Genomic DNA, 10108 nt, shown 5'->3' on the forward strand with positions numbered 1-10108 from the left:
TTTTTTCCCCCAGGCCTCTAGTATATAGATAAATAAGTTATCTATAGCAGGACTTTAAAGTTATGTAAATTATATATTTTGAAAGGGAGTATATTCCCATGGTATAAAAAAATCACAAAATAATAATGAAAAGCCTTCTTTTTTCTGCTTTCCTCAGACATCCACCTCTCTGCCCCAGAGGTGATCAGTGCTCCTAGTTTTACACATGTCCTTCTAGAGATAATCTGTGTGTTTGTAGCATATGGCTTGAGTGTGTATGTGTATAGATGGGAGCATGCAATATTCATTGCCCTGCACTTTCCTTTTAGTCACTGAACAGCCTATCTTTGAGATCATTCCCTGTCTATTCATTAATAACATTCTTATTTTGTGTGTCTGCTTAATATTCCATTATACAGATCAGGTGTCTGTAAACTATAGCCTTTGAATCAAATCTAGTCTGCTGCCTTATTTTTATACATCTCATGAGCTATAAAAGGTTTTTATGTTTTTAAAAGGTTGAAACAAAAGACAATAAAATTTAATGGCACTTGGAAATCATATGGAATTCAGTGTCCATAAATAAAGTTTTATTGGAAAATAGCCTGCCCCTTTCTTTGCATATTATTTATGGCTGCTTTCGAGGTACAATGGCAGAAGTGAACAGTTGCAACATAGATTGCATGGCCTGCAAAGCCTAAATTGTTTATTATCTGTTTTTTTAAAAATAATTTCTTATTATTTTTAAAATATTTTTTGTTTTATTTCAGAGAGGAAGGGAGGGGGAGAGAGAAATAGAAACATCAATGATGAGAGTGTATCATTGGTTGACTGCCTCCTGCATGCTCCATACTGGGATCGAGCCTGCAATCCAGGCATATACCCTGACCTGGAATCGAACCATGACCTCCTGGTTCATAGGTTGACGCTCAACCACTGAGCCATGCTGGCAGGGCTATTATCTGTTTTTCTTTTACAAAACGTTTGCTGGCCCCTCAAATAGATGCAATATAGTGTACTTAATTAATTGATGGACATCTTTTGCTACTATACTGCAACACTGAATAATCTTATACATACATTTCACATGTGTGAGTAGAACTAGCAGACATATTTCTAGAAGTGGAATTGCTCATAGCGTTGTAAATTCTGTGTGGCATATTCCATTTTTCCTAATTCAGTTAGGTTGCATTAAGGGAAAGAGCAGGGGAAATGGGGGAGAGTGGACAAGGAGACCTACTTTTTCTCCTCCTGGTGAAATGGTTTGTCAAGTGCCTGTTGGAGGCCTTGAAAAGATAGTTTAGCTCATAACAAAGGGAGAATTCTTTGTTCCTACTTTTCTCTGGTGTCTTTTGACTTCCTCTAAGCCAGTGATGGTGAACCTTTTGAGCTCGGCTTGTCAGCATTTTGAAAAACCCTAACTTAACTCTGGTGCCGTGTCACATATAGAAATTTTTTGATATTTGCAACCACAGTAAAACAAAGACTTACATTTTTGATATTTATTTTATATATTTAAATGCCATTTAACAAAGAAAAATCAACCAAAAAAATGAGTTCGTGTGTCACCTCTGACACGTGTGTCATAGGTTTGCCATCACTGCTCTAAGCAGAGCCATCTGCAAGCCTTGGTGCCCGTTGTTTGGTTTCTCTTCCCACGATCCAGAGATGTTTAAGGTGTAAGCCTGAACCTAAGAAAGGAACAAGAGTAAAATGCACCTTTTACTCACTTGTAAATTCGTGTTTTTCCTTTCCACTTGCACATTGTTTGATTTTAGGTGACCTTTTTTTTTTTTACAAGCTCAGAGAAATTGCTTAAGGAAAGTGACCATATTATGATATCTAGCATTGACACTGCCATTGTCTGCACTGTTAGCCTCTGGAGGTCCCTTAGTTAAGGGAAGAAAGAATCGCAAAGATTTATGAAGGTTGTTTGTGACAGTAATAGACTATAATCCAGTTATTTGTCTTATTTTGTTTCATCCTGTCATTCAAGAGGGGAAATGGTGAACAAAATATATTATGTAGTATTTGCTATAATTTTGCTGTCTCTTCCTTCTCTCTCGTCCTCCCTCTTTTTTTCTCCCCCCCCCCCCCCTTTTTGGTTTCTGTCTCTGTCCTTGTTTAATTTTTAAGACTAGTCCAAAAATACAGGTTATTTTAGCTGCTGCCTTCCACTTAGAAATTTGGAAAATTCTTTGGGTACCTGAGTAGATAACCATTGTTGAAATTTAAGTTGATAATCTCATGTCCCTTCTTTCTCTTTGTTTCTCTCTCCCACTTTTTATCTCCCAATATTTTGAGCAGACTGCTATTCAAAGGATCGGGGACCTTGGATAGTAAAACCAGTGGCCTCTTCTAGGGGGCGGGGCGTCTACCTGATCAACAATGTAAGTATCCAGCACAACCTCTCTGCGTTCTGTTTTTCCCTGTTGCACCCATTGTCCTAGCTACTAATATGGTTGCCTTTCATTAAGAGCAGGTGTCCCCTTTGGAAATCTGCATTCAGAACTGTGAGTTGAGGGTGGGTATGAGGTGTCTCTTGGCAGTAACTTCCCATGACAATAGTTACTGTATGGCTGAAAAGTTACTTGATCCAATTTTGGGGGAGGAAGGTCTTTGGTGTCAGCAGAAAAGAGGTACCTTTTCTGCTTTCAGGATACTGTCATGTGAATTCCTCAGCACTAAGCATTAATTAGTAGTATAAACATTTAGTTTTTATTGAGCAGAACTGTGGGATCCTGCCCTCAAGGTCCTCAAGGAAATTTACCCAAATCAGTATGGCATCCTTGTTGCACTTCCACCCTTCCTCCCTCCCAACCTCCTTCCTCCTCTTCCTCATCCTCTTATTTTTTCAAAATCCATCAGTATCTTGATTCTTCGCAAAATCCTCATTAAAAGTTGTTTTTAAGTTAAATGCAGAGTAAATAAAATAAAATAAAATTCCAACCACAGTTTCGCTCCCTAGATTTAGAATAGTAGTTAGTAACCTAATATAATTGGATTATGTTTCTTCTTTTCTCAGCTTTGCATTTTGTTTAATTCCCAGTTTGATATTTACTGTACTCATATCACCTCCTACCCTCCCTTCCACTTTCTACCTCTAAGTTTGATTACTTTTTACTATTTTTAAGGTTTTTAACATTTACATTCTCCTCGGTAACTATGATTCAGTTTCTCTGCTTTATAAGTTGGATTCAAATTTTAAACTCAGTAGAAACTTTACAGCATGGAATTATGAAATTTAACTATTAATTCAGTCTGGATCTTTGTTAATTCTTCTTCCTGGACGTTTGGTCAACCTTTTCCATATAGAAACTAGTAGTATTCCTTGTTCAGGGAAAACTATCCCCCCACCCCACCCCCTCTTTTTTTTTTTTTGGTCTTTTTTTCTACTTCTAGAACTGCTTTTTGAGGCAGTCTGGGTCTTTCCTTCGTGTCCGCTTTTCTCTCATTTTAAATTCTGTCTTTCCACTCTACCTTCTGGATCACCAGTTGGAGTTCTATCCATTTATTTATCTCATTTACTGAATTTCTACATTGGCTATCATAGTTTGCAGAAACTCTTATTTTAGGACTTGCTTTCTTGTTAACAGCTGTTGTTGCTTAGTGCAGTTTGTCTGCTGGTCTTTCTGAAGGTATCAGTTGAAAGTTTTTTAAAGTTATCTTCTGTGGTGTGAACTTCCTTGGGGATTGCCTTACTTTCCTCCTGTTGGTTTTTCTCAGTTTCAGTAGCCTTAGTGTGTTGAGCCACACTTATGAACGGAGACGAGACTGACTGAAATGGACAGCTGGCCTGAGTTTCCCCGGCTGTTGTGTGGGACCGATTCCCTGAGAGCTTCTGCCTGGACAGGAGGCTGTTGGAGCTTTGGGCAGAGTGACTGTCAGGCTGCCCCTTAGGTGGACATGAGCGAGGAGCATGCCTCTTCCTTCCCCCTGCCCCAAAGTAGGGCAGCCTTATTGTGCAGGTGCAGGGAGGTCCTCCTTTCCCCGCTGTGTGCCTGTCGGGGGATGGCAGGGCCTCAGGCGCCACTCTTTCAGATCCCTGCACTCGCACAAGCCGCCCTCCCCAGAGGACACGCTTGTTTCCCAAGGGCCATGCGTTGGGTGCTGGAGAAGACCCCCTGGCCTCACTGTTCCACATGCTGCGTGTTAAGGACCTACCCGGCTCGTGTTCCCGCCCGCTCCTGCTTCTGCGTGTTCAGTGCCAGCGTGGGCCTTCTCCCAGCCTCCTTGGGAAGATCACACGCAGCTCTGAAGTCCGGGGCAGGGGCGTCCTCTGCTCTGTTTTCTCAGCCTGATCCTGTCTGCTTTCTATCTTTCAGGATCGCCTTAAAGTTTTGGTCTGTTGTTGGTCCTTGAACCGCTTTCTAGCCTTGTGATCAGTTCATTCTTTTAGAACACTGGTTCTCAACCTTCCTAGTGCCGCGACCCTTTAATACAGTTCCTCATGTTGTGGTGACCCCCAATTTCATTGTTACAAATTGAACATAATTAAAGCATAGTGATTAATCACAAAAACAATATGTAATTATATATGTGTTTTCCGATGGTCTTAGGTGACCCCTGTGAAAGGGTCGTTCGACCCCGAAAGGGGTCGTGACCCACAGGTTGAGAACCGCTGTTTTAGAAAGTATCTTCTTTGTCTTTCCAGTGGGACTCTGGAAAGGAAGAGGGGGAGGAAGATAGGTTGTGTGTGGGGTCAGTACTCCATCTTAAACCCCCCATTCTCTTTCACATGATCTGAGCTCTTTCTGTACGTATAGAAACTCACTTTCTGAGGGTCTTTCACATTGGGAGATCCTTCCATTCAGTCTGGACTGTATTATAAACACTGCAGACATGTAGGGTCTGGTTCTGATACAGCAGCTATTACAGCCCCAGGCCCGGGCTGCCAGTCCTGTTACCTGGCCCTGAGTCACTCCAGAAGCCTTTACGCTGTGTCTCCTGTGACAGAGGCCCTGGTCAGATGCTTTGGATGTCTCCTTTCTTGTCTCTGTTCTGACCTTGGTGGAGGGCTCCTGCCCAATAGTTTTTCCTTCAGCTTTGTGCCAGGAACTCCAGTGTTATTTGAATCTCATAGACAGCACTGGTTTGGGTTTGGGTTTGGGTTTGGGTTTTAGCTGCCAAATGGAATTGCTATTGAAAGTCAGCGGTGGTATAAGTTTGCTTTTTATTTTCTTAGACATGAGTCAAGAAGAGTAGGATCTATTCCCAGCTCCTCTGGGGTTTTTTTCTTTTGGAATGCTCTTTTGCCCTGGTGATTTGTTATTTTAAAACCAGCATCATAAAGAAAAGAAGAGTTAAACTTTCCTTGTGGGGCTGAGAGCCCCGTGCCCTGACTCTTCCCTGGATGCTGAGTCTCGTAAAGAGGGTGACAGGTCTTTAGAGAATGTACTTGGCAGGCTCACCTCCCTCCCACCTCTCCCTCGGCTGGATCCCTGGAGACCCCCTGCAGAGATCAAAGTACTTGGCTGGACCCTTGGCCCCCTCCTCCTCAGAGAAGCTTTGGAATGAGTCTGATTCTTTGAGGTATTTGGTGGAGGTGCCAGACAGAAGCCTGGGAAGATGCCAGCAGGCACCAGGGGAGCTGGCAAAATGTGGACATAATGGGAAAATATTCCCATTTCACTCCAAAACTGGAAATTTATCACCTTTTACCCAGGCCTAAGAACCATGTAGTTAATACTGCTCTCTCCTTGCGCACAAGGCCTAACCATCCCCTCTTTTCCATACCTGGATCCTTTCCCATGGAATATGTGACCCATTAGCCAACGGGATGAAGTAACTGTTTCCAAGGCTGCTGCCTGCTTTCCTTTTAGGTTTCAGGGAGGAGGGAGTGCTCCAGCGGAGGGTCTGTGAGCCGCACTAATGAGAGTGGGTGAGGGATGTTGTGGGGGCCTGAGTTAGGTGTGAGGCCAAATGAAAACATCATTCCCGGTCTTCCTGCTGGGCTGAGAGGGCCTCTTACTTCACATTCCCAATAATAGTCTTAACCTTTTGGAAAATATCTGCAAATAGCAGCTTTTACCACTACAAGAACAGGATAAAGGACAGACAAAGCATTACTTTTATGTAATATGGAGAGAGAAGTGCAGGCTCCTACAGATGGAAGCAACTCAGCTGATTGGCTAACGCAGTCTCTTAATAATGTTCTCTTTAACTCTGGAAACACATCATAAAGGAACAGAGTTGTGTTTGATCCAGCTCCTTCAGTAACTGTGACTAAATGCCATATTTTCCCAATTTAGTATATTCAGATCGAGGAGGGGAAAGATCTGGTGTTTCCTGATTAGGGTATGAATTTGATTATAGAAGTCAGATTTAGTCATCCTTGTCTCACACATTATCCACGGTAAATACAATATGAATATTTCCCTGAGGTTTTAAAGCATCAGAAGTGTATTTAGGTCACTCTGGTCACTCGTATACTTGTTTCTGTTTGTTTATATGTTGTTATCTTATGTGCTCTTTATTTTTTCTCATTGTTCAGCAGATATGTAGGGAGTGCCTGTGGTGTGCCAGATGCTTATACCCCTTAAAACCTTTTGAGAAATAGGGGCTCTCCTAATTCTTATGGGTCTTCATTATAACTCAGTGCACTGCTCTGAGTAGAATGGCATGTCGCATGCTGCGATGAATGCTGTTGAGTTATGGAACTTAGTAAATAGAACCACGTAGATACTATTGAGTTTGCAGTAGTAACAGCAACCAGATTTCGTGAGCATTTAATGTGCCTACCACTGTGCCTTTCAAATATAATCTCATTTAGTTTTTATAAGAACCCTATGATGTTATTATTATTTCCTTAGTAAGTAGTAGGGTCAAAATTGTAACTTAGATCTAGCTAATTCTAGAGGATACACTCTTAACCAGTGTACCGTTCTACCTTACAATGACCTAACAGATACCATGAGCTTTAATCTTAAAGTCCAGTTAGAAAAATAGATGTTTCCAACTTTCCCAACAATTCACATTCTTACTTTCACATACTTTGGAGGGCAGTTCTAGCTTGAAATTAAAATCATTTAAAGTGAGTTAATTGGGGATTGAGGAAAAGGTTTGAAGATATGAAAAAGCTTTCATTAGTTGCTTATTAGTATACTAGAGGCCCGGTGCACGAAATTCGTGCATGGGAGGGGGGTGTCCCTCAGCTGGCCTGCTCCCTCTCCAATCTGGGACCCCTCAGGGGGTGTCCCCTGTGGGATGGGGCCTAAACTGGCAGTCAGACAACCCTCTTGCAATCTGGGACCGCTGGCTCCTAACCGCTCGCCTGCCTGCCTGATCACCCCTAACTGCCTCTGCTTGCTGGCCTGGTCGCCCCCTAACTGGTCCCCTGCCAGCCTGGTCATTCCCTAACTGCCCCCCTGCTGATCTGGTCGCCCCCTAACTGGTCCCCTGCCAGCCTGGTCACCCCCTAACTGCCCCCCTGCTGGCCTGGCTGCTCCCTAACTGCCCCCCTGCTGGCCTGGTCCCCCCTTAACTGTCCAGAAGGAAGTTGGACGTCCAGAAGATGTCCAGTCGACCCGGTCTAATTAGCATATTACCCTTTTATTAGTATAGATAATAGTATATAAGGAAACTATACCCAAACCATTCTTTTCTTCTCTGAGCTTACAATTTGATTCCTAATGCAGATAAAAATGAGAGCTATAGACCATTGAACAAATAATGTAAGAGATTATGTTATACATAACTCAAAGGATAAATATGTATTATGAAGCAGGAAAGAGAGGAAATGGCCATGAACATTAGATGTGTCATGGAGGGAAGACCCTTGCAGCGTGTTCTCTGGTTCGCGGGAAAGTTGAGTGCTCAGACATCTATTGTAGCCTATAGGTGTTACTCACTTGGAAGAGAGCTGCAATTGTTTAGTTTTGGAACACAGCCTGCAGCTTGCTGCTTTGTACTGTGATTGTATCAGTTCTTACTACGCTGCTGAGATAGTACTTGTGAGAAACTGATCAAGGAATGTAAGGGAGTCAGGAAATGGTGTGGGTGACTGAGTCCCTGAGGATGAATCAGCACTGGTGTCCTCGTGTCCATATGATGCATAGGCTGGGAAAGTTGTGCTCTGAGCTTGAGATAGTAGCAGTGGGAAGCGAGCGGGCAATCTCATCATCCTGACTCTGGAGTTGCTCATCGTGGCTGTATAATGTTGTATCACAAGACTATCCCTATTTTATGATAACTGTAGTATTTGGGATAGAAATGCATTATTATGAAGACAAACTTTTGAATCTGGGGGACAATTATTTTTAGTTCAGAACTTTGGGGAAAGATGTGAATAGTGCCTCTGAGGCAGACCTCCTGATCTCTTTTTAGCTGTATGACTTTGAGCAGGCTCCTAACTCTCTCTGACTGTCCTCATCTCTAATATTTGGGTGGTGATATACCTACCTCATGGACTTAGGTGAGGATTAAACGAAATAATACTTGTGAAGAATTTGAACAACACATAGTAAATGTTCAATACATTGGTTAAAATTTCATATTTTGCTGCAGATGTTAATAGTTATTTCTGTTGCTGCTGCTGTAGCTATTATAACCACAGTTATTACTATTGTCACTTTCCTTTAGAGTCCTTTGTCCTGTTTGGTTTGTGGTGACTTCCAGCTGACTTCTGCCTTAATTTAATCTCACATAGAGTTGTTCTGTTCCAGATATTTTAACCTTACTATTTTCTTAATCAAGACTCCACAGTCATTTCCTGTTTTCCACCATGTTCAACCTAAATTCGCCTTGCCAGAGGTCCAGATCCCTTTGCCAGTGGGTCCCTTCCTCCTAACTGTCTAACCCTATCTCTCATTATTTCTCAGTTCAGTCTTCTAGCCCAGGTCAGTGAATCTGCCCACTCTCTGTTCTGTGGTACTTAGTGCACGCCGTCTTCCCATGATGGTCTCCTGTCCCTTCCACCACGTGGGTGATAGCTTTCAGCACTCACTTCCACACCTACTCTTCCCTGACTCGTCCCACTTAACTGCTCTTCCACTTTGCAGCCTCATATCTTCCACTTGCAGATATGCTCCTTTGTGTTCTTGTAAGTTATCTGTTTTGCTGTCCCTCTACGTAAATATTAAACTCTGGGAGTAGGGAGTAGGCTCTGAGGGCAGGGATTATCTGTTTACTTCATCACAGTATTCCCCAGTGCCTTATATGCTATCCAGCAATACTCATAATTACTTACTGTAAAAACAACTCTTAATTGAAAAAAATGTTAAACATCTAGTTCCTTCTTGACATATAGCGATATAGCAAGTACCATTGAGTGAGTCAATGAAACATCCATCCCGTTTCACAGGGGGAAGATCTGTAAATTCTCTAAGCAACTTGATGAAAGCTTTCATCTAAGAAGAACAGTAGCATTTAAAAATTTGCATCATACTTTACGTTTGGGAGAAAGCAAGTTTTTATTTTTAAGTAGCTTTTATTTTCTTGGCATGTAACTATTTAATATCATGTATAGAAATCTCTAAAGCTATTTAGACTTGATTTATTATGTGAGAGATGCTGTATAAATTTATTTCCACTCATTGTAATTGGATACCTACAGTGTTTATGGAAGTGGTGTGTTATGTGGCCAATTGAATGTATGGGTAGCTTGGAAGAAAACTTTTCTTAGAGTTTTAGTTTCTACATTGTTATTTCTCAAAGGTTAAGAACGTTGTTCCCGTACTGTAAGCTAGGGTTCCTTTGCATTTCTGTCCTTTCATTCTTTCTCTTTACTCAATAGCCAAACCAGATTTCCCTGGAAGAGAACATCCTGGTCTCCCGTTACATTAACAACCCCCTGCTCATAGATGGTGAGTTGTGGTTAGGCCCTTGCCTAGATTGGGTTAGATCTTGTTAATTTTTAAAATTTATTATTTATTTACTGGAGGCCCGGTGCACAGATTTGTGCACCAGTGGGGGGGTTCCCTCGGCCTGGCCTGTGGAGATCGGGCCAAAACCAGCTCTCCAACATCCCTTGAGGGGTCCCGGATTTCAATAGGGCAGCTCTCGGGTCATGCACCCCAGAATCGGGCTCCCTCCTCTCTGGTTCTGGGTGCATCATCCAAGAACCGCAGCTGCCAAGTCACCAGCTCAGCAGCTCCTGTGTTGAGCGTCTGCCCCCTGGTGGTCAGTGCGC

The 10108-nt window shown here is 42.4% G+C and overlaps 1 protein-coding gene across 1 annotated transcript in view; it reads left to right on the plus strand.

The window, feature by feature from the left end:
- TTLL5 (tubulin tyrosine ligase-like family member 5) overlaps positions 1 to 10108 on the plus strand; it is a 235864-nt gene that overhangs the window by 27125 nt on the left and 198631 nt on the right. Inside the window, exons 7-8 of the mRNA XM_014531193.1 lie at positions 2287 to 2369; positions 9713 to 9782. Coding sequence (XP_014386679.1) covers positions 2287 to 2369; positions 9713 to 9782 — 153 coding nt within the window. The remainder of the gene's footprint in view (positions 1 to 2286; positions 2370 to 9712; positions 9783 to 10108) is intronic.

This window comes from Myotis brandtii, unplaced genomic scaffold (assembly GCF_000412655.1).
Source record: "Myotis brandtii unplaced genomic scaffold, ASM41265v1 scaffold793, whole genome shotgun sequence".
NCBI lineage: Eukaryota > Metazoa > Chordata > Mammalia > Chiroptera > Vespertilionidae > Myotis > Myotis brandtii.